At 34.8% G+C, this 27,274-nt stretch overlaps 3 protein-coding genes across 8 annotated transcripts; all 3 read right to left on the bottom strand.

Annotated features, from left to right (window-relative positions):
• Positions 1–4,429: 4,429 nt before the first annotated feature.
• Positions 4,430–6,012, bottom strand: LOC140983154 (uncharacterized). Of its 3 annotated transcripts, none has more exons than XM_073450076.1 (2): positions 5,081–6,012; positions 4,430–4,764 (listed from the first exon to the last, which is right to left on the bottom strand). In XM_073450076.1, exon 1 carries the CDS (start codon positions 5,856–5,858, stop codon positions 5,115–5,117), a length of 744 nt encoding a protein of 247 aa, XP_073306177.1. In that variant the 5' UTR covers positions 5,859–6,012; the 3' UTR covers positions 4,430–4,764; positions 5,081–5,114. The 3 variants fall into 3 exon arrangements, with proteins under 3 accessions (XP_073306177.1, XP_073306179.1, XP_073306178.1); XM_073450078.1 differs by lacking the exon at positions 4,430–4,764 and adding an exon at positions 4,774–4,979; XM_073450077.1 differs by lacking the exon at positions 4,430–4,764 and adding an exon at positions 4,774–4,979 and having other exon boundaries at positions 5,084–6,012.
• Positions 6,013–7,194: 1,182 nt separating this feature from the next.
• LOC140982517 (boron transporter 4) lies at positions 7,195–12,047 on the bottom strand. Of its 3 annotated transcripts, none has more exons than XM_073449054.1 (14): positions 11,849–12,047; positions 10,501–10,625; positions 10,313–10,395; positions 10,045–10,231; positions 9,794–9,932; positions 9,555–9,720; positions 9,300–9,466; positions 8,971–9,144; positions 8,768–8,863; positions 8,557–8,673; positions 8,126–8,445; positions 7,613–7,892; positions 7,374–7,511; positions 7,195–7,282 (listed from the first exon to the last, which is right to left on the bottom strand). In XM_073449054.1, exons 2-14 carry the CDS (start codon positions 10,602–10,604, stop codon positions 7,247–7,249), a joined length of 2,007 nt encoding a protein of 668 aa, XP_073305155.1. In that variant the 5' UTR covers positions 10,605–10,625; positions 11,849–12,047; the 3' UTR covers positions 7,195–7,246. The 3 variants fall into 3 exon arrangements, with proteins under 3 accessions (XP_073305155.1, XP_073305157.1, XP_073305156.1); XM_073449056.1 differs by having other exon boundaries at positions 8,126–8,442; positions 11,849–11,916; XM_073449055.1 differs by lacking the exon at positions 11,849–12,047 and having other exon boundaries at positions 8,126–8,442; positions 10,501–10,621.
• Positions 12,048–17,908: 5,861 nt separating this feature from the next.
• On the bottom strand, positions 17,909–24,631 carry LOC140982753 (1-deoxy-D-xylulose-5-phosphate synthase, chloroplastic). Of its 2 annotated transcripts, none has more exons than XM_073449432.1 (10): positions 24,246–24,631; positions 23,700–23,822; positions 23,439–23,603; positions 23,100–23,244; positions 22,676–22,944; positions 22,005–22,287; positions 21,407–21,702; positions 20,675–20,953; positions 19,736–20,023; positions 17,909–18,224 (listed from the first exon to the last, which is right to left on the bottom strand). In XM_073449432.1, exons 1-10 carry the CDS (start codon positions 24,411–24,413, stop codon positions 18,075–18,077), a joined length of 2,166 nt encoding a protein of 721 aa, XP_073305533.1. In that variant the 5' UTR covers positions 24,414–24,631; the 3' UTR covers positions 17,909–18,074. The 2 variants fall into 2 exon arrangements, with proteins under 2 accessions (XP_073305533.1, XP_073305534.1); XM_073449433.1 differs by having other exon boundaries at positions 19,736–20,020; positions 24,246–24,629.
• Between the last annotated feature and the right edge of the window lie 2,643 nt (positions 24,632–27,274).

Here is a 27,274-nt window from a genome sequence, read left to right as displayed (position 1 = left end):
AGACATATATTCTCTGTCAAATCAATCAAACATATAATATATGATACAGATACCTGTCGTATGTTACTCGGTCGCAACATACCTCAATTCTCCGTTTCTATTCGATGTAGCTTGAAGATTTCAATATAGAAACTCTATCTACATCGAAAACATATTCATTTCAATCAATAAAATAATTCAAAATCAACAATATAAGTTTCAAAAACCTTTTGAAACTTTGAAAATTTATATCAAATTGAAATCATAGCAGAATTCAATTCCGACTTCGAATACGAGTTTCTTGTCGGTTATTCTATCGCATATATGGATCTCGACTTCAAATACATGCTATTCCAGCATTACAATAATTAAAGTTGCTGAAACCAAAAGAATCTTACCTCAAAATAAAGCTCTCGATGCGAGGATTCCGAATATATAACTTTTTTCAAGTTTGGACAACGTTTCAAGGTGATTTCGTATGATAGAAATCAAGTTCCCTCGTTTCTCTCTCTCTCGAAGCTGCTGAAATAAAATGAAGAAAACGTACAATAAACTCGTTCTTATCACCTCACAATTTACGGTCTCGCGCTCGGGCGGTAACATCTCGCGCTCGAGCTCGAGGTGTTCTGCCCTCTGGATGCTCATTGTACCGCGCTCGGGTGCGAGATATTCTGTCCCACATCCTCGGGACCAAATTAGCAAAAGTGGTCAACATGACATTTGTAGAGTTATGTCTTAGCTTTCATTTGCCACCAACCTCACTCAATTTGGATATCGTACGCTGGAGTTATGCTCATTCTTCCAAAATGTTTCAATGCAGGAGCTGCAATGCACAAAATATACTTCAAGATGCTTTTGCTCCTATTTCCAAATGGATTTGGACAAAACTCAAAACATGAAAGTTTTAGTCCTATGTAGTAGATTTCTAATGAAATTGGTCTCATTTCATTTGGACTAATCATCAGATAATTATGCTGAAAACCGTAAAATTTGTCACTTTTCTATTGCGGTTCAGCATATCATTCAACTACAAATCAATTACTATTCAAATCTTTCATTATCACAACATATTTTCTCACTTTCATTGTCAATTATATACGTCATACACGTAATCACATGACAAGTTCATGAATTATCGATAATCACATAGGATTTACGATAATATGATACACGGTCCTTACAATATGCGTCTGTCTCCATTGTATACGCCTCTTTCTGTTTCGACCCAATCTAGAGTTGATATATTAGTCGTATCTATGATATCGAATGATATTATTTCTTATGAGGGCTACAAGCTGTGATCTGATATGATTATTCTGGAGATGACTGACTTTGATTGTATTGTGAGAATTGATGTGCTGATGAGGTATTGTGAGACTATTGATTGTTATCAGCGGATAATATATTTTTACACAAATCAGAAAGAGCGTTGGACCTTTTATAGGAAAGGTTCTCGTCCCCTTGTTCCGTGGGTATCTGCTACCTGGATGTCTTGGTTATTGGAGCATGACCAGATACGAGCATTATGAGTTTTTGGTTATGTCGTTTGGTCTATGCGCATATTGGTTCATGCTCCAATAACCGAGACATCCAGATAACAGATACCAAAATATAACCATATATTATTTATATCTTGAGAAAAAGAATTTTACATGACACATATAATCAAATTTTTTTAAGCATCTAAAATCTCACAGACTCAAGTTCCTTCATGAAAATGTTCAACGATTTTCCTTTCTGGCGCAGCATATTTTATAACAATCTTTTGTCAATAAATTTTCACCCAAACATTCTTTCAAAGATGAGCAAGCCATGAAACAATTTATATATGCTTTTCTAACCTTAACTTTTTTGCTGTAATTGAACTCAATTCAATCTTTGATCTAAGTATAAATCTTGACATTCTTTGTATGAAAGGCATAATCTTCTCTTTTTTTTTCAAAAATATTAAATACTTAACATATTTAGGTCTTATATGTTCAGGAGATTTCCAATAATGACAAATCCGAACAAATTTAGTGAATTTACCTACACGTCTGTGAGGCTGCAATTTCTCCATCTCTGATTCTTTCATGAACATTATATGACTTTGAGACTGTAATTTCTCCATTCCTCTTTCTCTCACGAACATTTTCCTTGAAATTAACGTATTTCCTTCAAATCATATTCCAACTCAATCATTGTTGTGTCTATGCAAAGATAAAACATGATCAAGATTATTGGTTCTCATATTAAAAAACTTAATTCGTTTTTGCAAGTGATTGAGTTCATTTAGAGTGTCATTCAATTTCTTTTCACTTCATGCAACAACTGATTCATGTTCACGTGCAAGTTTTTTCAATTCTTCTTTCTACTTTTCAAGAGCTATCATTTTATTCTCTAATTCCGATTTTTTTTTTACAAACTAGCTTCCACACCCTATACATTTGTGAATAAGCTTCAAAGACTCCATCTTCCTCCAAATTTTTCTCACTATCTTCGCCATCCTCCGAGTCACTTTCAGTCTCGAATGCTAACTATTTCAATGTTGTTCTACTGTTTTTTGCAACATCTCGTACTACAGTTTCAGGGCAGAACTCTTTCAACAATTTCTTCACAGACAGATTTGTATAGACATTCAAAGAAATAAGATTGCTAACATGATCCTCATTCTCCTCCTGACTTCTTTCAGATTTCACGTACTCCAAGTTATATTCAAGGCTTCTTTCTTTCTTTTGAGAATGTTGGCACATTCGGCTTAAACATGGACAAATCCATCACGCTCATGACATTGAATTCCCTTGCTTCTCTCCAATCCTTCGAATTTATTTGTAGCGGACATAATTTTCTTAAAATTATCAAAATTTAAAGATTAGTTAGCACTTTAAAAATTGGCATACTTACCTTTCGTTTTCCACTTCAACAAAATTTCAATCAAGTTTTTGGTGAGACGTGCAACTGATTCAGTTAGTTCATCACCATTGTTAGATACATCAATCTCCTCATATGCTTGTAAAGAAATTCTCGTGTCTTTTTCCTTGTGCTTGAACTTCATCTCAAAAGTTTGAAGAGACTCCATCAATTCATCAAGTTTTATGGAGTCAACATCCTTTGTGCCTTCAATTGCATCCATTTTTATGTCGAATCTTTTAGGAAGAAATCTCAAAGTTTTTCTAACAAGCTTTGAATCAGAGTATTTTTTTTTCACAGATACGTCTCATTTGCTATGTCGCACAACTTGGCATTGATATCAGCAACTATTTCATCTTCATGCATCCTTAACTCTTCGAACCTACAAGTAAGAATTTGAAACTTATAAATTTTTACAACATTTTTACCTTCATGTACATTTAAAAGGATGCTACATACTTCCTTGGCATATTCACAAGTGGATATCAATTTAAATTAAGTAGAATTAAAGACATTGAAAATTGCATTCGACACTTTTGATGAACATTTTCAGCAGACTTCACTTAACGAGCATCATTCGTCTTTGATTCCGCTTCACTCGAACTCACTTCGATACCACGGAAGGTGGTTATCTCCTGAGAAAATCACATTCCTCTCCTGAGGAATGAATCACAAATCATTGAATGTTAGTGCACCACCAGTAATAGAAATTCTCAAAACAGAATGATAAAATGGGAATGATTGAACCTTGTCGTAGCAGTTGTCGTGACACAAAATGATAGTAGACATTTTTCTTCACAAAACTAGCTCACGACAACTGAAACCCTAACAGAATAATATAATCATCACAATGTCAATCCCGTCACTAAATCTCCACAGCATATTGAATAGATCTCGGCTAGTTTTATCATTATTTAATCTAGAGTTTTTCTTTGAGACTTCATACTTTATCAGTTTCCAACAGACAAAGACAACACGACTAACACTATCTATTATTATTAATTATTTTAATTAATCATTTGTAATGGTGTAATACGTAGGGTCATAAATACTAACAAAAATTTCAAAACTTGAACAAAAGTAGAAGCAATTTAACAATTAACCTAAAGTGGCGTGTGTGAATTCTGTTATTTCATCAAAGGAATTTTCTAAAATTTCGAGAAATAAGGCAAAACAGTGAATTAAGACTGAATAAATAATTTTAGTGGAAATATAATTTCCTTAGGTATAACACTTATTTATACTGTGCTCAAACTAAGAGTTTAATTTGAAAATAAGGGTTTTAAGTTAAAAGTTAAAATTTGACTTTTGATGGGATTCATCTTACTTTATTGAACCTATTGGAAACCCAACGAGGTTATAATGGGATTCATAATGATTTAAATTTCAAGAAATAAATTAACATAAAATTAATTTGATATTTAGATCCTATATTTTTTTAATATTTTAACATAAATCAATTTAAAAACCATACATTTAATAAATAAGAAATTGATAATATACTTTCCATTGTCTTTTATGTGATAATTACATGGATTTCTTGATTCATTGTTGGGTTCCTTGATTTTTATCACTTCTTTTTTGGGTTTGAACTGGATGATCAACTTGAATGATATCGAGAACGAAAATTTTAGCAAGGCTTCTGAGCTCCCAAGCTACGATAAGAATAACTCGAAACATTCACAAAAAGACTGGGATTTGTTCCAAAAAGCTTCAAGTGGGGTGAATTCCATTATAACCAGAGCCTACATCGATCCTGAAATTGATTTGAGTCAAGCCCGAGCTCGAAATATATGGTTTTCCGAGTATGTTTGCCAATTCGAGCTCCAAGTTAGCTTTACATTTTCTTCAATATTCGATTAGAATCAGATTGTTAATGTCCCTATATTCAAGGTCCTGAGGAACGGTAGGAATACAGATCAACCGATAAACATGCTAAAATGTGCAACACAGGGAATCCAACAGACACCTACACATCAAGTATGAAAAGCCATTTCGCTAACATACAAAACCAACAACAGAGCAGGTACCACTGGGAAATGTGAGGAAGCAAGTAAGCCAGGCAACCCATGGTTCAAGCACCACTTTATGCTCGCAAAAAATCAAGATTCCTATGCATTTGACATATCAAGAATCCTTGATGTTAAGAATTTAGTATGATATTATTCATTTAACTTTTCTAAAGAAGATACAAATAAAATTTGAATTTTACCACAATGTTATATGAAGAAGACATGAACCACAAACTAGTGAAATTTCAATTTCTCGTCATCACTTAATTCATCTTCAATGCCAGAAACATCCATCCTCGCAGAAGCATGCTTTGCCCACTTCACTATTTTTTCAGCCTCTCTACAAATCTCTTCTTCGGCCTTCATAGCTTTCTTCATCATCTTCCTCTGACTTTTCACTGAAAAATTACTCATATCAGATAAAAACCCATCATTTTTCTCCCAATCAAGCTTCGAATCCAAAACCTTCTTCACTTTACTCTTCTTCCTCGGCACCTTCTTTGGAGAACACAAAAAGCAACCAGATATCTTTACAGGAGGAGACACAGAACCACTTGATAAGTCTTCCAAAGAAGATGAAGACCGAGACTTTAATCCTTTTCGGCACATTTTCGTACGTGGGTTGCTCTTAATTGGCGAAAACATTTCATCCTCGGGTGATTTTGAAGGAGATGAGAAAATATTTTCTACTGGTAATTTCGTCGAACACGTGGAAGACTCATTTTCCTTGTTCTTCCCCCCGCCTTGATTGTTCCTCAAAGCCTCTTGAAATCCGTCAAAATTACTAGATTTCTTGGTGGATGATGGGAAAGATTTCAGCTTCTGGAAGCGTGTTTCCAGGTGAGAAGGGAGAGCGGAATCAGTTATACCAGCACAATTGATGGCTGCCACCTGCTCAACAACACACAAATCCATTGCTTGAGCTAGAATCTCTTCCACCGCTTTCTCATCGTCACTATCCGATAAAAAATCATCCATTTGCAGTGTGTGATGCGGTCTCTGTTTTGGAGTAAATATCGATTATTTATTTTGGGATTTCAAGTGTAATCACTGCTGCAGAGTCTCTCAACGGCTAACTCAAGATATTGGCGTCAATGGCGGTGAAAAATGTCAAAAGTGTGTGCTGCTTTTTCTTCAATTGGGCCCCACTTTGACTCCATATGAAAATCATGTTCATTTTTTTTGGTTATTTGCTTCACTCAAAAATATGTGATTAATTGAGACAGGTCTTATAGCTCAATGGTCTCACCTCTGTCGGAATAGTCGGTTTTTTCGGGTTCGATCCTCCTCTCCGCATGAGTTGTAATCAAAAAAAAAATATGTGATTAATTGTTTTCAAAAGATAATTTTTTTTATTAATTTTAATAATCTAAGTACAATTTTTTAATAATTATGCAATCACCATACTTCTATGAAAAATTAGCATTCTCGTTAAGTAAACATATAAGAATACATGTTATATATTATTCGATTATAACATATTAATGAGTTGATCTCTAATTGTACGAGCAACAACTCAATATAACCGATCAACTCATAAGTGGGCAAATCTGATATCAACCACATATGATCATACAAATTATCAAACGCAATAACATTTCCAACTTGTTTAAAATAAGTTTATCTAAAACGATTAATATATTATTATTAAAATAAGATCATACATCTTATAAACTCACGAAACAAGTTATAAAATATTGAAGCTTATAAGTTGATTTAAATAAGTTTAGTCAAACACTTTATTAGTCAGAAGCTTTGAACCATTTAATTTTTTTATGCTTCAAATGTGGATGAATATTTTGTTATTTGTTATCTGTTTGATCTCTCTGTCAGAAAACTCGTGAATATAGAGTTCATTATGAAACAACTTCTATGCACTCCTTATAAAACACATGGGGACCATATGCACAATTTTAGATAAAGGACTTAACTCAAATGAATAAGGTTTGTGATCAACAAGTCAGTTCAATTCACACACAATTAAAAAGTTCAAGTACTTGTGGGAAAAACAATCAGCTATTTCTTCTAACAAAAACTGAGTCATAGTTAGGAAGTTCCAATACTAAATTCCCAAGCATACAAGGCAAAAAAAAAGTTCAGAAGTCTTTGTCATTCACATTCCTCCTTTCTACTCAAATCCACAAAGATCACATTCTTGCAAACTACAACCTGCCTTCCCAAGAGACAATACAACACTCAATCCAGTTTTCCTAGCTCCCTTTTTCACCAAACCTTCCATTTCCCCCTCTTTTCCATGTCTTTATTATGCACTTCCTATTATATACAGCAGACAATTCGCGTGAAGTAATCGATATTCTTGAGAAAACTTTAAATGTTTATCATGTAGTTTACACGAGCAAGTGTTGTTATAACATCTCTGGAGAATTTTCTTCTGGAAAAACCTGGAATACCACGTTGAAAAGACATGAATCCTATGATGTAATGCTTGTTTTTTCAGTCAAGTGGCACGGGGTCTTTTTGCAAGTTACTGACCTGTAACTGTCTGCCGTTGAAGCTCACAGACCGATGCTTCAGTTCACCTCTATGCGTCGTCATTTCGTCCAATATCTCAGCAGAAGATACATCAGGACAAACATCTTCTTCTTCGTCTGTATCGGGTGATTCTCTATCCTGTATTTATGTATGTTAATCAAGATTTTACCATATTTTTAAGTCATGAAATAAGTCCCAGCTGTGAAATGTTGGATAAACAAGCAATGAATTTTACAAACCCTGAGAGATAGACTCCTTGCTCTAAATGAATGACCGATAATTTCTTCATATTCTGCTGCATCTAGTTCTTGCAGATAATTAGGAGGAAACACCTTGGGGAGAATGTGTTCTCGTATACTTATCAGAAGGAAGAACGGAAGTGGAAACAAAATTCCAGCTATCGGTATCCATGTTATCCCAAAGCAAACGAAGAGATAAGCAAACTGAAAGAGCGTAAACATGAAGATGTACTTGAACGGTACTGCCTCCACATATGAAGCATGGAACCCTTCAATTATTCTACAAAACAAAGAATGTCAATATAATCCATATTTTCAAGAAATATGCCAACTTAGTGAAGATTTGTCCTTGCTGCGATACTTTTGTTTTTGGGATATAATCACAAGTGGAAATATCTAGTCTAGTCTAGATATAAATATGGAAGGGAATTCTTTCATATTAATAATGTCAAATCTGATTTCAAATGTGTATACATCTATTTTATTTCAAACACAAATCTGTGTAATTCTTACTTGAAACGTCGACCTGGCGGAACGAAGAGAAGCTGGATTCTCTCCCAAAACTGATTTCCAGGAAGGCTATCAATAGCCATGTAGGCGAAATATCCCCACAGAACAGAGGTAGGTATCATCTTGATCACGGGCATGATACATACAGCGAGTCCAACGAGCATCGACTGCAGCAAGTTGCTGACTCTTTGCTCGTTTACTCGAACAGGGAGATGAAGATCTATACACTTTTCCGGATCAAATTTACTGTTGTCGTATCCTTCCTCGTCATGTTTCATGACAGCATTCTTCAAGTTCGCCAATTCTCTGTCTACAGTATGCTGCTGCGGCATAATATCAAAGTAACTGAAGCATTATACAAACTTCTAAGAAGTGTGCACATTGGTAAAAGTTTCAGGTGGTTAAATTTGGCAGAGAGCATAATGCGAACTTACACAAGGAGCACTATCCATTTCAATAAACACAGTCTGCATTCGGCCATAGATCTCTGACTGGGTTGCCTGCTGTTTCATACACTCTTTCGCACTTTTCACCATTTTCTTCCGAATCAACTGAAAAATATCATTTCTAAAAATACAGCGTATGCCCTGTACTTAGATAAGCAAATAACTAACAGTTGACTTTCTTACAGATCACATCTCCCACCTGTTTCTTGAGAACAGCAAGACTCCTAGTATGCATAGGTGATTGAGGAAGGACACCATTTGATGGAGGAAGTCCAAGTAAACCGCAAATCAATGTCTAAGATCACAAAAGATGCTTGAGTCTTTAGCCCGAAAGTAATATAATGATAGTATGGTTAAAATTTTAACAACACAATTTATGGATCAATGGCTTAAATTATATACCATGACTCCTAGTAAAAAGATATCATAATGGTAGGCGGAAGGGTTTTTGAGGTTGAATTCCTTCTGTTGAGCCATCTGTGAAGCTACACTATGATCGAAAAAGTATAGACCGGCAATCATCACAGCTGGTATGAATGCAGCTAAAATATAACCCACAGGAATCTTTCCCATGTCCTGATATAGTGCATAAAAAGATTCTTGAGGATTCTAGAATATTTCTAGGCAGGATATATGGTATATTTGAACTCTATTCTGGATAAATGATGGGATTTTGAACATATGGAGATTATAGTTTGTGCGTAAAGCCATCGAGAATGTCCAGTGAATACCTTAGCAACTGTCCAGTGATACAATGATCCGGACTCCCAGGGAAGAGGACAAAAAAGTCTCCTTGGAACTCCAGAGGGAACTTTCCCCGGTACGCTATAAGATAGTAAAGTCCATACTACGACCATCAATGGAACCCCGTAATCTGCAATAAAACTACGAAAGCAGCCTGTCCGTCCATGTTGTCCAAGTTAATAGACATGAGACTTTGAGCAGGAAAATATGCCGTCACTCATTTCTCTTCACAATTCACATACCTGTACCGTAACGCCAGGACCGAGCTTTTCTGCTATTTAGGGCAGTGATAAGTAGGCCAAAAGAAAAGATAATCCCTAGCAAGCCATTTGCGTAAAGCCATTGAAATTGGTAGTTTTCTTCAGAAGAATTTTCGCCTTTTGGGATGAAAAACTCACTCACCACACCCTGCGAACCAAATGTGATAAATTATGCTCTTAGTTATCCTATCATTGTCACACTTGCCAAGACCGCTAGTTACCTTGATGGCCTCTTGGATGAATAAAACAGTGATCAACATTCCAAAAAGTTCACCAGCCACCCTCGTAAATCGCGTAATTATAGAGCAAGCATTGAATATAGCAAGAAGAAAGAGGATCAAAGCTGTCCAGACACAGACCCTGTTTTGAAAAGAAAATCAAATGAACAAATTACACAGAATATCAATTTTCTTGATAAACTATAGCAAAGCGGAGATTTAATCCCGAGAAAACACAAGTTCGTCCAGAATACCATCCGGCCCAGGCTAAGTACAGCTCCCTCCCAATGCTGTTCTTGGCGAAATTGTACAAATAAGTGTACATTATAATGGTTGGTTCTGCAACTCCTAGAATCAACAATGGCTGTCCACCAAAAATCGCATGGATGACGCCGCAGATAGCTGTAGAAGTGAGAGTCTCAACAGGACTCAAGCTTCCCTCTATTACACAAGCGAAAAAAGTTTAATAAGTCAAATTATATGAGTTTTGAATTCAATGAACTAGAGAAGATGAAGGCTGACCTGTTTCCCTACTCAATTGCTCCCCAAAGGCAATAACAGGGAGAGCCGAGGCGAAGAAAATATACGCTGTTGGAGCCAGAATCCTAAGTGATCGGTGTACACGAATTAGATAACCATGTAACATACTGAGCTGATTAATAGAAATTATACTTTCTACAAATTCGATATATGCATATCAAGATTTTCACCTGGCACCCGAACCACATGTATCAATCCAGTCCTTTTTGTAGCATGCCAACCTCCCTTTAATGTCATTTATGACTCCCTTGAGTGGAGTCTTTAGATGATCCATTGTAATTATGCAGCCAAGAAACTGGACAAGTAAAGTACATTGCTTCAGTCAATGTATAAATAAAACCGGTGATGGACATTCTGTAAAACCTACAGCATAAAAGTTGTGACTATCTTTTTATTTGGAGAAGGATATACAAGTAAAAGAATCATGCAGTGCAAGAGCACTTTTGATATGATAGCAAAAGTTGGTGAAACAAAAGGAGTAAAACCTGACGTACTCATTTGATGGCATAGATGGAGCATGGAGAAATATAAAATTTATGTGAATCGTTCACCTATAGAAGTTCTGTAGATTTTCATAGAACCGACATATGATCATATATTCACGGTATTCGTTCGATATTATAGTAATATTAAAGCAAGAAATTGGCTCATGTGGACGACTCCCTCGTCAAAACTATAATGAAGACTTGACTAAAGGATGAATAAAATAGCCAACACTGCACATGGAACCCTACCTAGCTCACACTTTTAAGATGTCAACTAACTATTCCTATTCAAAACTAAGTTGGATTGAAGAAAATGATACCCATGCATACAAATAACATGGTAAAAAAAATGAATGAATATGTGCACGTTTATTTGGATAAAAAACTGGAAACGAAGCAAATTTTTCAAGAAATTACATAAATTCACACAGGTTTCATTGAGACACAACATCCCATAAATCCTTTGACAAGGTCCAAAAAAATTGCACTCAAGATTATACGTCCATCAAGAACATTTTTAACCATGCTACGTCCCTAAACCCCAAAATAACCATGAATAGTCTATCCTGTAGAAAACCGGATAAATTTGCGTATTGTAAGAAAGAATAAACTACATCAAGAACGAAATTCTTGATCGTGCAATTGAGATTTTTCTTCCGTTTAATCTCTTTTCATGCCAATGACTCACAAGCAAGGAATTAAAGAAAATTTAATATGTTCTTGCATGACTAATCCATTTCTAGGAATAACATACAAATGGAACTATTTTACCATCAAAGAGAAAATTCTGAGAAAAGATAATCAAATCTTGATCCAGGACAAGCTAAAAAAAAAGTTACAGCATGGACATGAATCTTTCCATTGCTGCATTCTCTTCACAGAAAAGCACAAGGTTCAGTCGAGGCAACACGACCCAATTAACACAAACGTCCAACAAAAACAACAACCACCCTCAAAGCACAAAATTCATATATAACTTCGTCACACAATGCAAAACACAAGAGATAGAAAAAGGAAGGCAAAAATATTGAACCTTGGAATGAAGGAAAAAAAACCACAACGAGCCAATCGAAAATAAAACGGAGTGAATGGGTTGGGTAAAATCCAAGAAAAAGGATTGATGCCAAATGGGATTCTATTCAGTTTCCCGGCAGGCAAAATGCCGCCGGAGAAATGGTGGGTAAAGAATATGTATGTAAATGGAGAAGATGATAAGTCTCCACCTTTGTCTTTTTGTTCTGTTTGTTTCCTTTCTTTCGATTTCGATCTTTATTCTCCTATTTTCTCTCTTTGCCCATTATATTATTGCTCTCCATCTTATTTATGACAATGGAGGGAGAGAGGAGAGTGCATGAACAAACGATTACCGACCGGTACTACGTGGTAGTTATAAATAGATACCCGGAGATGTCGGGTCGGGTCATACGAACAGTATTCATATTACAAACAAACAACAATAAAATATCAACTATATACATTAAATCAATTTCAAGAAAAAAAACACAACAATATAATCATTTTTTTATTAATTGTCTTAGTTTTTATATATGTATAGAACGGGGGTTGGAAGATCATATCTAATCTAATTATAACTAAATTTTCATGTTTTTATTTTTAGTTAATTATTAATCGATTATGTTGACAGATCCATATATTTATAAGACGGGTTTCTGTAAAACTATTATCTTATTTATTGTGGAATTTTGAGAATAAAATTTCATATTTCTCGTATTATTCTACAGAATACACGTTTAAAAAGAGTAGAAATCTTCAATCACTCTCTCAAACCAATAACAAACGACAAAGAAAAAATATGGGAGAATTGATTAAATAACCTCGATCAACCATTTTTTTAAGAAAATGAACTACTCAAGTGTATTTGATGTGAATAAAGTATTATCCTAATATCTTTATTTACGGAAATAGTAAATATTAGCTGATCCCTAGAAATCAAGGTAGATTTCTACCCTCCCTATCAAACTAGATTGTAGATATTGAGCAATCATAACTTGAAGTGATATAGTATTATCCTCTATCTTTTCATTGACAAAGTAATGATGAATCTCCACATGTTTCGTTCTATCATGATGCACAAGATTATTGACTATATTGATGATTGTCATATTATCACAAAACATCTTTATGGGCATTGACCCCAAGTTCATTGACTAGTATTTTCGACCAAATTCCTTCAGAAATACAATGAGAAGGACACAACTGACTGTTTTTTGCTCGTCCATGTAACCATATTTTTCCATACATAAGTACAGTACCTTGAAGTTCTCCTATCAGTTATAGATCTTGCCCTAGTCAACGTTAGTGGATATTTCGACTTCCTTGTTTGTAGTCTTCTGAAAAAATAATCATTGTCCTGATGCCATCTTCAAGTATCTCATAATCCTATAAATTGTTTCCATGTGCTCTTTTGTAGGACTGCTCATGAATTGGCTTACCATACTAACAAAAAAAAATGATATCTACCTTGGTATGAGACAGATAAACAAGTTTTCCAACAAGTCTTTGGTATCTCTCTTTATCCACATGTACAAAATTTTCATTGCTGCCTAATTTGGTAGTGACATCCATTGGGATATCAACCGGATTACATCCAAGCATTGATATTTCTTTTAAGATGTCAATTACATGCTTCATTTGAGAGACTAAAATGCCTTTCTTAGAATCCATGCCAAGAAAGTATTTGATATTGCCCAAGTCATTGATATCATCTAGGAAGCTTTTGAGTTTTTGTAGTTCTTCCTCATGATCCCCGATTAGGATAATATCATTGACATAAACAATAAGAATGACCTTTTTCCTTTATGACACATGTTTGACAAACATAGTTTGATATGTATGACGCTAATTATATCCAAACTTCTTAATCGTTTGAGTTAACTCGTCAAACCAAGCTCTAGGTGACTGTTTGAGATCATATAATAATTTCTTGAGTTTTTGCAAACCTTGTTGGAATCGGCAGGAGTGTCAAATCCAGGAGGGATTTCCATGTACACTTCTTCTTTCAAGATCACTATTAAAAAATGCATTTTTACATCCAGTTGATAGAGCGGCTAATCGAGATTTAAATCCAATGAGATTAGTGATGGAACTGTATTAATTTTAGCCACATATGAAAAAGTCTCCTGTAATCAATTACATAAGATTGTGTAAATCCCTTGGACAACAAACGAGCTTTAAATTTGTTGACACTCTCATCCGAGTTGTGTTTGATAGTGAAACTCCACTTGCAATCCACTGACCTTTTTCCTTCTGGTAGATCACATATCATCCAAGTTCATTGACTAGTATTTTCGACCAAATTCCTTCAGAAATACAATGAGAAGGACACAACTGACTGTTTTTTGCTCGTCCATGTAACCATATTTTTCCATACATAAGTACAGTACCTTGAAGTTCTCCTATCAGTTATAGATCTTGCCCTAGTCAACGTTAGTGGATATTTCGACTTCCTTGTTTGTAGTCTTCTGAAAAAATAATCATTGTCCTGATGCCATCTTCAAGTATCTCATAATCCTATAAATTGTTTCCATGTGCTCTTTTGTAGGACTGCTCATGAATTGGCTTACCATACTAACAAAAAAAAATGATATCTACCTTGGTATGAGACAGATAAACAAGTTTTCCAACAAGTCTTTGGTATCTCTCTTTATCCACATGTACAAAATTTTCATTGCTGCCTAATTTGGTAGTGACATCCATTGGGATATCAACCGGATTACATCCAAGCATTGATATTTCTTTTAAGATGTCAATTACATGCTTCATTTGAGAGACTAAAATGCCTTTCTTAGAATCCATGCCAAGAAAGTATTTGATATTGCCCAAGTCATTGATATCATCTAGGAAGCTTTTGAGTTTTTGTAGTTCTTCCTCATGATCCCCGATTAGGATAATATCATTGACATAAACAATAAGAATGACCTTTTTCCTTTATGACACATGTTTGACAAACATAGTTTGATATGTATGACGCTAATTATATCCAAACTTCTTAATCGTTTGAGTTAACTTGTCAAACCAAGCTCTAGGTGACTGTTTGAGATCATATAATAATTTCTTGAGTTTTTGCAAACCTTGTTGGAATCGGCAGGAGTGTCAAATCCAGGAGGGATTTCCATGTACACTTCTTCTTTCAAGATCACTATTAAAAAATGCATTTTTACATCCAGTTGATAGAGCGGCTAATCGAGATTTAAATCCAATGAGATTAGTGATGGAACTGTATTAATTTTAGCCACATATGAAAAAGTCTCCTGTAATCAATTACATAAGATTGTGTAAATCCCTTGGACAACAAACGAGCTTTAAATTTGTTGACACTCTCATCCGAGTTGTGTTTGATAGTGAAACTCCACTTGCAATCCACTGACCTTTTTCCTTCTGGTAGATCACATATCATCCAAGTTCATTGACTAGTATTTTCGACCAAATTCCTTCAGAAATACAATGAGAAGGACACAACTGACTGTTTTTTGCTCGTCCATGTAACCATATTTTTCCATACATAAGTACAGTACCTTGAAGTTCTCCTATCAGTTATAGATCTTGCCCTAGTCAACGTTAGTGGATATTTCGACTTCCTTGTTTGTAGTCTTCTGAAAAAATAATCATTGTCCTGATGCCATCTTCAAGTATCTCATAATCCTATAAATTGTTTCCATGTGCTCTTTTGTAGGACTGCTCATGAATTGGCTTACCATACTAACAAAAAAAAATGATATCTACCTTGGTATGAGACAGATAAACAAGTTTTCCAACAAGTCTTTGGTATCTCTCTTTATCCACATGTACAAAATTTTCATTGCTGCCTAATTTGGTAGTGACATCCATTGGGATATCAACCGGATTACATCCAAGCATTGATATTTCTTTTAAGATGTCAATTACATGCTTCATTTGAGAGACTAAAATGCCTTTCTTAGAATCCATGCCAAGAAAGTATTTGATATTGCCCAAGTCATTGATATCATCTAGGAAGCTTTTGAGTTTTTGTAGTTCTTCCTCATGATCCCCGATTAGGATAATATCATTGACATAAACAATAAGAATGACCTTTTTCCTTTATGACACATGTTTGACAAACATAGTTTGATATGTATGACGCTAATTATATCCAAACTTCTTAATCGTTTGAGTTAACTTGTCAAACCAAGCTCTAGGTGACTGTTTGAGATCATATAATAATTTCTTGAGTTTTTGCAAACCTTGTTGGAATCGGCAGGAGTGTCAAATCCAGGAGGGATTTCCATGTACACTTCTTCTTTCAAGATCACTATTAAAAAATGCATTTTTACATCCAGTTGATAGAGCGGCTAATCGAGATTTAAATCCAATGAGATTAGTGATGGAACTGTATTAATTTTAGCCACATATGAAAAAGTCTCCTGTAATCAATTACATAAGATTGTGTAAATCCCTTGGACAACAAACGAGCTTTAAATTTGTTGACACTCTCATCCGAGTTGTGTTTGATAGTGAAACTCCACTTGCAATCCACTGACCTTTTTCCTTCTGGTAGATCACATATCATCCAAGTCTAGTTCTTTTCTAGTGCTTGAATTTCTTCCAAAATAACCTTCTTCCATTCTGGCATGCTAAAGGCTTCATTGATTGAATTGGAAACTTGAATTATGTCCAAATTACTAACCAAAGCATTGACGAGTGACAATTTCTCATAGGAGATAAAATTGCAAAAATAACATGTTTGGTACATGACCAAGTGCCTTTCCTTGAAGGAAATTGGTCGATCATCAATTATTTCTTCGGCTTTTGAGGTTCCATAATCAAATTGTACTCATGACAATGATCAGTTTACTGCATTATTTCCCTTTCGTTAGTCTTGTTCCTCCTAGTATAGACACGGAACGCACTAGTCTCCACAAGTTGTGTTAGACCAGAAAACTGAAGGTTTAATTTGGATGTAATTTTTAGGCTAAATAGTATGGGTTTCAGACTGTTCATCATGTTTAGAGCTCGGATCTTGGATTTTTTGTGTTTGGGTTGACTCAAACACAAAAGTATCACAACCATAGGAAGTTTTCAAACCATTTATATCCCAAAGCTGACAGTCTTGAGTAAGATTCTCCCCCTCACCACAAGAATTTGAATATAACGTCTGGTTTTCAAATAATGAGACATTCATGGAGTTGAAGAATTTTCGAGTGACTGAGGAATATCATTATACTTTTTCTGGTTCGAGGGATACCAATAAATACACATTTGAGAACTTGAGGATCAAGTTTGGTTCGATGTTGAGCATGAATGTGGACAAACACGGAACATCCAGAAATATTGAGATGAAGGCTGGATTAGTCACGAGTATCGGTAAATGACTTAAGAAACATGTCATATGGTGTTTGAAACTTCAAGATATGGGATGATATCCAATTCATCAAGTAAGCAGTTGTTAAGACAACCTCTCCCCAGAAAAAATTTGGGCACATGTATTGTGAACATGAGAGACCTAACAACCTCTAGATTGTGTTTGTTTTTTCTCTCATGCACACCATTTTATTATGGGGTGTCAACAGAAGAACTTTGATATATGATCCCTTGGCTACCAAATAATCTCCTAGACTAGTTTCAAAATACTCTCTTGCATTGTCAATTCTCAACACTTGGATCATAGTTTGAAATTGAGTTTGAACCATAGTGTTGAAATTTCTATAAATTTGACTGACTTCTTATTTTTCTTTCATGAGAAATAGCCATGTAATTCTAGTGATCATTCTAAAATCATTCTAAAATAACACTAATAATCTCGTACCTGTAATATTTTATTTTAGATGGCCTTTATACATAATTATGAATCGTTGAAAAAAGATAAGATGCTTTGTATGGTTGAATGTGATACAAGTTACGATATATTTCAATAGTTGACACACATCACACAAGAACAATTTTGGATTTTTATTTATGAATAAGGAATGAATCAATTTTTGAAGATATACAAACTAAATTAAGTGGAGATCGAAAAAATATTATTTTTGAAGATATACAAACTATTAAATTTACGCCAACAAAAATGTTATTTACTTACTTTTAGCTTATTACATCCTATATTAATGACAAAATCTAGTCAAATGAATTATAAATCTATAAACAATCGAGATGTATTCCAAAAGATAATTAAAAAAAGAAGATATATTACAATACTTACGCACATGTGGATCGTTCAACGCGACCATGTCGTCCCTGACTCATGTAACACCTATTCATGTTCCTATATAGCTCTATATCAACTAACACATTAACAGCAGAGCATCTCGATTTCGACCGAGAAGATTCAATGCGGTTGCAGCAATGTGATTGCCCGAAAGACCAGCGAGTGCAAGCTGGTCGTTTGGTGACGCACCCTCAATATAGTTGTCCGGCAGCGTCATAGGTCGCCACTGAAAGAAACGAATAAAAGTAAGGCACATAGGTACACGAACAAATAAGAACGGATATTTGACATCAAATATGCAATGATATGTAGCAAGCTACGTATCATTAGCTTCACTTCACATTCAACTGCGTATTTGTCATGCAGTATCTGGAAGCAGTGGTTCGAATTGGTTGTCGAATATGTTTGTGCACTTAAATTTGATTGAAACTTTAAGAGGGTTCATTAAGTCGACCATGAAAATTCTATAGATAAATGTAATCTATGTGTTCGAATCTGGCGAGTAGCCTTTTCGTTTGCAGGATGAAGCTTCAGGGGATTGAAGACGTCAGGTTGCCAAGTAGACTATGATAGTATATTCCATTTCGAAACCAATATGTGGTGATGAGAAATTAATGCCTGACACTAAAAAAGGTTAAAATAATTAAAAATACTTGCCACAAGTCTATTGGAACTTGCTGAAGCACATCAGATACCACCCGGAGAGTTGCCAGATCTCACTGAAGCTTGTTAGAAGCTCAGAGCTCCGACAAGGGTTGCCACAGGTAGGTGATTGGTGGTGGTATTGGTGTAGATATTTAATCATAGCATCATGCAAAAGTTCGGTCTGTTCCATGGAAATGAGTGCAGATATTGAGGGATGAGGTGTGGAGAGTAGAAACACTCATTCACCAAGAGATACATAGACAACCCCTACCATGTAGGTTACTAAGCGATATGTCTACTACATAAACACCTCCCCTGTTACGAATAACCCTAGTAATATTATTCATAGCTTCAGATAAGCTGGAGAGGAAGCCGAGTTGCCTCAGGTTTTAGTAAACGTCCCTCATTGGAATAAACTTGAGCTCACAATAACCAATCTACAATATAAGCATGGGGTGTCTGTGCCTTTCGATGAATGAGTGTGTTTGCTAACCGAATAAATGTCCTTTTCCATATACGCCCATTCATACCCACTAATACATGGAGCAATCTAAATGAATTATAGTATAATTAACCATTTACAACAACCACCACCTCCTCCAAGCATCACCAACGGCGGGCCGCACTGACTGCTTACCATCGTGCTACTGCGATCTTCCAGCAAGCTGCTGTGGGCTTCCGAAGACCACCAACAAGTGTTTTCATTTTAACTAATTTTAAATATCATTCTCCAGACATTAATTTCAGGAAATTATAATAATCTACTAGCGACATAAATTACATTAATTAAAAGATTCTGAAGTCATCTCAAGAAACAAACTTAAATTTTTGGTCAAACTTGATGTACAAGTCTATTTGGAAACCAATTCCAACATTAACCGTCACAAAAAGCAGAGATTTGAAGTGACATCTAGCACATGAAACTAGGACTTCTATATTATAAGAATAAGATGAGATAAAGTGAGAGGTGCTTATTCATGACAGCCTTTTACGATGGAAGAAAATCTAGTCGAGCTTAGAACCAAGGTCATGCCAATAGAGTAGAAAATATAGCATCAGGTATAAATAATATGTGAAATATAAAAAGTTAACCTTAATTCCGACATCAAGAAGCCCATCAAGTGCGATGAATTGAGCGACGTGTGCGCCGAATCCCCCGACAGAACCTTCCTCGACTGTAATAAGGAAGTTGTGGTTCTTGCATAGCATCCTCACAAGATTTATATCAAGTGGCTTGCAGAATCTTGCATCAGCAACGGTAACGTCAATGTCAAGTTTTGCAAGAAGGGAATGAGCTCTAAGGCAATTTTGCACCATTGATCCATAACCTAGAAGAGCTATATGTTTACCCTCAACAAGTATTCTCCCTTTGCCAATCTGCTAATTGTTAACAATGAGCAAAGGGAGATCAGATTTCGAGGACTTATTAACTGCACATACACTAATTCAGACTCGATCTGATTTAAAGAAAAAGTAGGATCCTAGGAGGTAAGAGTATAGAATCTGTTAGGATCGGTAATTTCCAACAATATCAAAACAAGGAGGCCACTGCACAGATGTGAATTACCTAAGGAAATTTTTTTACTTTGTCATACAACTGAGGTTAGATTTTTAATTCTATTCTCGAACAATCAATCTAATAAATACTCAAATCTTACACCAAAAACTTTTAAATTTAGAACATTTGGATAAAGGATTAATACTGACTAGTGAAATTGGCCATTCATGTTAAAATGTTCTTTAGAACACGAACACAAAAAAAAAGAGTAAAGATTTTGTACTTGCCGCAAAGTTTTGATTTTATCGTATAATTAGTATCCGATGATAAAACTTAGATATCTTATCACAACTTGAAATTTTTTGGAGGAATAACAAGAACATTAATGTGAAAATGATCAAAATTGATTGTTGAAAAATGAACTGTAGAAATAAAACTGATAATTGTTAGATGAATATCATGTCCATATTTATACGACTAAAATTAAAATTCCGTCTTTAAATTATAGGAAGCCAGCAGCAAAACGTTATTACCTCAATAGGATCAGCGATATATGAATTGGGCTTCATCTGAGCAATGGCACCTCTAGGATATCGAAAACAAACTGGCCTATCATTAATATGGACAGAAGCTGTAACCATACGAGAAAGCTCAATTTCATCAGAAGGTGCCATCACGACCATGTTTGGTAAACACGACATAAATGTTATGTCAAATGCCCCAGAATGTGTTGCACCTTCGGACCCCACTAGTCCTGCACTCGTGATTGCGAAACGCACTGGAATATTTTGCCGATCTATGTCATGAACCACCTAAACAAGATGGAAAGAGGGTAAAAATGCATTCTTAGGACATACTATCATATCCTTTATATAAATATCTTTTTATGTCTCAATTTAAGACACATAAAAAAAGCAAGGATAAACAAGGTGACACTACGCTTAGAACTTGTGAATTAAAGTTTCACTTTTGAGTAATTACTACACATTAGGAAGTTTTAGAAAGTTCAGAAAATATAAATGGAATTCTGAAAATTTAAAACTGAATTAGGACAAGAAATATTTTGCATACTTATTTTTTTATGAACGCCGAAGAAATAAAGTATATCCACGACTTTCAGCAAGAAATCTGAAAAGGCCGGACCGGTTTCCGCGACACGATGTATTTTTCAATAACCACTATTCCAAATACATAAAAACAGCTGGGTTCGAGGAAATTCATTAACTTTTAAAATCATTGAAAGAACAATAGCATTAGGTGAGAACCTGATCATATGCTCGCTGAAGGAAGGCTGATGGGATTATGCAAAAAGGTTTCAATCCCCCACATGACAGACCAGCCGCAAATGTAACTGCATGCTGCTCAGCCATGCCAACATCAAAAAATCTGTCTGAAAGTTTACTCTTCAATGACTGAAAAGCTGTTTCCATTCCCATACCAGCATGAATAACCACTATATCTTCATTTTTATCCGCCTCTGCAATCAAGGCCTCTGCAAAGTGATCGCTATACGTCCATGATCGAGAATTCCTTGTTACCAATTCTTCATTATTGAAGGAACCTACTTTCCAACATTATTTAATTGTTTCTCAGTAAAAAAGTTCTTCACAATGTTATCCACAAGCCAATAAGAACGTTAATATCAGCATATTTTTAAAATTATCTCGATACTTCACTTCAGAGAATAGATCACAGTTTTTACACCTTTCACAGAAACAATTCCATTTTTTTGCACACTTTCTTCAGATTGAATAAAATGATGGTGAAATTTTGAAGTAAACCATTTCTTGGGAACCCATTTTCAAGCATTAAAGTGATGACAGAACCAAACCACTAGAAGAAACAACCAAGAAGGCATCAAACCTTCATGATGTTGTTCCGACATTTTACTATCCTGGTTGCCTTTTATTTCGCAATCTTCCTTCGTTATGACATGAACCAGAACAGGACCCAGCGTGTCCAAAGATGCCACTTCATGCAACAGACATACAAGATCTTCAACATTGTGGCCATCAACTGGGCCGATATAGTACAAACCGAGCTCCTCAAATAGAGTTGATCCAGGTGGACCCATCATACCACGTACATATTCGTCAATTTTGGCAGCCCACTCGTGCATTCCACCACCCAATTTCTTTGTAAGAGCCTGAAAAAATCATAAAATACTCGAGATTGTAAGTTCCAAGAGATGAACCCCAGGATAGAGACAAAAATTAAGGTCAAAACTAAACTAGAAAAAAGTATTGGGGAGAGGTCGGGGAAGTCACAGTTTGTTGTACGTCAAATGCATAAAGATATATAAAATTGTAGAATAAATTAAGATGGAGGGAGGCATACACCCCAGCCAGAGCCTGCTGGCTCCAACACTGCAAGATACTATTTGTTGCAACTAACGTTTTGAGATTGGGTTTTATTCTCCATCAACAAGCCTCAAATATTGAAGTGACGTGAAAAGGACAATTATTAACCATTTAACCACAAAGAGAAGAAAACATACTCAGTAAGTTCTGGTAACAGGGAAAAAGAATGTATACCTTAGCAAATTCTCTCCATCTCCTGAAAAATTTACTTGACTGCAGCTTACTCGTAAGACTAGACAAAGGACTTATTGAAGTTTTTGAGGCGCACTCAAGTTTTGGGTGTAAAGAATGATAACTGTCAACTAATATTACAATCATATTTGAATCCAAGTAACCTGCATTCCTCATGGCCTCATAAAGCTGACCGGCCATGGTTGTTTCGTTGTTTATCACGGTAACTATACGTTCTCTTGTTCCTTTAATATCTCGTGCCACTGCCATGCCTTGAGGAACATAAAATCAATGCATAAATGCTCAATTATGATATTAGCATTCTAGTGAGTGATAGTGAATAAAATTTCAAGATATCCAACAATAAGAACCATGAAAATGGAAATCCTTTCAAGGGACAGGGTCAGTGGAAGGCGAGAGTCACTACCAAGTCCAGAAGAGACACTGTTGCATCCATGGCCAACTCCAAAAGGGTCGAACTGACTCTGACGAGCATGATTATAAAAACAATTTTCCTGGCTAACTTTGGGTCGGAGGGGTCTCCACCCTGTGAGAAGCTTATGAGCATATGTCTGTTTAAGTGGGGAGCATAAGACGTTAAACGAACCACTCCGGTAAATATATATACATACACATACCTTTATCCGTATACACGTGTATATATATATATATATATACTGATAAATAGGTGTCAAACTTTGCGTAAAATCAATTATTAAACATTTGCAGGCGGGTCAAAAAAAAAAGAAAAGAAAAAGATTCTCACTTGGTCCTCCATGTCCCATAGTATCTTGTCTATGGGGGAATGAAAAACATGATGAATAGCAACTGTTAGTTCTGCAACTGATAGACTAGCTCTAAAAGGTTTTTGAGTTTTTGACATCATGGAAGATATTTCTGATCGAAGTTCACCAGCTAATTGTTTCAATTCCTGCGAGTGGCATCTTTCATTGTATAAACAACTTGACCTTCTAAATCTAAGCCTTAAAAGAAGTAAAAGACAATAATATTTATATGTCTGTCAAACCTTTAAAGTTAGAGATTTTAATTTCATGGGATTCTCAATCATATCGAGTAGGGGCGTCGGCACCTTCTCATTCGTAGAACCAGTTCTATCATTTGATAAAGAATGTACACCACCAGCATATTCCTATAATAACAAAGACATAATTCGCAATTAGCAACTGGCTTCTTGTTCCTAATGCGCACATGTTCTAAATTTTGTCATTTTGGATGGAGAAACTTATAAGTTAAGGACAAAAATCAGCAAGCAACATCAGAAGAGGGTTGGTTTAAATAAACGAAAGTGCAATATCATGCATCGTACGGCTAAGAAAAATAATGGCCTTGAAAGTAGCTACATCTTGTTTAAGTTCATGAATATGTTATTGAGAGTACCACAATAGCAAGGTATTCGACTAGAAACAGCAAATAAATTGAATTGACAGGAATCTAACTTCCAGGATAATTTTATTCAGCCCAAAGTGGTACTAGTATCTTAGTAACTGACAAATTCAGACAGGGGTGGATCCAACAGAAAAAAAAAAATTGATGTTGATGAAAATTTTACAACCTTGGAATGAGAAGTTGAAGCTAAACTTGGGTAAGCATCCGGTTTAGAAAGATCTGTGATGAAACGGAAATTAACATCTGAGAATTCCACTTTGGGATACAAAAATCTTGGATTTTCACGGAAATGGGCATTAATCCTCGATGGGTTGTAACAAGAAACGCCGACCATGGAGGTATAAGAAAGAACCAGCCAATAATTCTTCACCGAAATCAATTGAACTCAAAAAAAACTGCAAAGAAAAGCTTGAACAAACATAAAATATAACACAAATTCGACTGATTAAAGAGCAAGGATCACTGAGAGAAGAGAGTTTGTGGGAGATGATTCGCTGTTGATAGAAAGTCGAGATGTGTATGGCTATAAGACAAACAGTCAGTCAGCATATCCTGAATAACAGTTGCAGGTTTTCGGCTTTCAATTTAGGATTCGGTCCGGACCATAGAAGATCCGACCCAATTACCATTTGCAAAACATTGTAAGCCATACCCATTTTGTTTGGACAAATGTTTTAAAAATATTTTTAATGTTGTATGAGTTAAAAAAATTAAATTAAGTGTTTTGATGAGATATTTGTAAAATGTTTTTTAAAAAAATTTATAAAAAAATTCATGTAAATTTTTTTAAAAAAACAATTGAAATATGTTTTAGGATGTTTTTAGAATTGAAAGGAATAGTGGAAAACAAAATATACTATTTTTAAATATTATAAAAATGTTTTTATAGAATAGATGTCTAAGTTCATATTGATTCTTAAAACAATTTTTAAAAAATGTTTTATAAACACTCGTCCAACGGAGTCCTAATTTTTAATATATATATTTTTTAATTAGGATAGAGTTCGTTATAATTTAATATCAAATTTAGAGTTTGTTTTAATTGAATATCAAATTTAAAAGACCGTCTCAAACTTAATATTAATATCAAATAGATTATAAATCATCCATCTGATACTTGATTTTTTCTTTATGAAAACAGACGTGTGAAATTTTATTTTTTTACTCATAATAGTTTATATTCACTGAAAATTTAAGGTTCAATTCCAGCAAGTGACACTAGTCCAGACATATATTTTGATTTTGCCCTGAACCTGAAATCACGAAGAAGGCCGTTAGAAGGGGGCTAGGAGGGTGTTCCGGCGTAGCCCCTTCGACGCTCAAGTCAGAGACTAAGGATATAAGAGAGAGCAGCTAAGGGTGCTGCTGAAAAATAATATATTGAAAAATCCAAATTAGACACCCAAACTTGGTATTTATATGAGAATACTTGGGCCATGATGGGCCTTCCAAATCTAGTTTTGGCCTGATCTTAATGGGCTCATCCATGAGATATCAATAATAAAAATAGACGAAAGAGTGATATCATGTCTAAATTTAATTCAAACCCACGTTTGGTACGTATCGATATAACGTATGGCATGTACATATTATAAATATGTAATATCTTTTTGTAGTTTGAATTGGTTGATTTTTTATGATATTTAATAAAATCAATTAGATATGATATTACAATTATTACATTTGGTCGTAATCGATTAATTGATTGATTCAATTAGTTGATTAAGAAATGGTAAAAAATTGTGTGAGACGATTTCACGGATCGTATTTTATGAGACATATCTCTTATTTGGGTCATCCATGAAAAAGTAATACTTTTTAGGCTAAGATTATTACTTTTTATTGTGAATATCGATAGGATTGACGCGTCTCACATATAAAGATTCGTGAGACCATCTCACAAGAGACCTGCTCTTAAGAAATTAGTTAACTGATAATGGGGAAATAGAGATGAGAAATTAAGGGAAGTTAGAGGAAGTGGTAGAAATGTGTAACGTATTGTTGTTATAAAACAAACAGATACATCATTCCATCATTGTAGTTGTAATAACAAAAAATTTTGAGGTGTTTATCCAAAATTTAAGGAATGGATTTAACACACAAATGTATCATTCCACGGAGAAGAGTTTATGGAAAAATTCGAAAAATAGGTAGGTACTTTTATCTAGTTTTTCTTTTTCTTCTTGAATGATTTTCACTTCGATTTTAAAATAAAAAAATTTCAAAATGTTTTTTATTTGTAAGGACCTATCTTCGTATTATCGTAAATCATATTTTAATTTTCGATAATTCATGAAATTGTCATTTGATTATGTGTATGAAGTATATAATTGACAATGAATGTAAGAAAATATGTTGTGATAATGAAATATTATAGTAGTAATTGATTTGTGTTTGATTTTCGCAGCGCGCAAATATTCTTTCCACGGCGCACATTGCACGCTGCGAAATTGCAAGCTGTTGACAGTTCAAGATTATCCACAGCGTGCATGCGCACGCTGTTGATACTATTATCAACGGCGTGCATATGTACGCTGTTAATACAACTATCTGCAGCGTGCAATGTACGCCGTTAATATTCAAAAAAATCTAAATATTAGCGACGGTTTTTGACACAACCGTCGCTAATTTACGACGGTTAAAAACCAAAGACACCGTCGCTAAATTAGCGACAGGGTATAATCCGTCGCTAAGTTAACGACGGTGATTAAATTTAGCGATGGTTACAAAACCGTTGCTAAATTTAGCGACGGTTCATAAACCGTCTCTACATTTTGCGTAAAAATAAAAAAAAAGTTACTTTTATAATTTAATAAATTTTAAAAAGATTACAATGCATCTAAGATATATTAACCAACACTTAAAAAATTAACCAAAAATTGAAAAAAAAAATGTACCTAAACCGGAATTAAAAACCATAAGAGAGAAAAGTTTTAGTGTTGTGAAGTGGTGTGAGAAAAATGGAACGGAAATCGGATATTTATAGACAATTTGCGACTAGTAACGACGGATTTCATAAACTGTCGCTATTAACGACGGTTTAAATTTAACCGTCGCTGATTTACGACTGTTAGCGACAGTTTAATAGAAAAGCGACGGTAATTTATTAAACCGTCGTCGATTTTAAATCGACGACAGTTTATTGTATACCGTCTCTAAATATAGCGACGGTTTTTAAAACCGTCGCAACGTTAA

The sequence above is a fragment of the Primulina huaijiensis genome, chromosome 8 (genome assembly GCF_012295235.1).
Source record: "Primulina huaijiensis isolate GDHJ02 chromosome 8, ASM1229523v2, whole genome shotgun sequence".
Classification (NCBI taxonomy): Eukaryota; Viridiplantae; Streptophyta; class Magnoliopsida; order Lamiales; family Gesneriaceae; genus Primulina; species Primulina huaijiensis.
The sequence above is the reverse complement of the archived record's forward strand: the minus strand, read 5'-3'. Positions and strand labels throughout refer to the sequence as shown.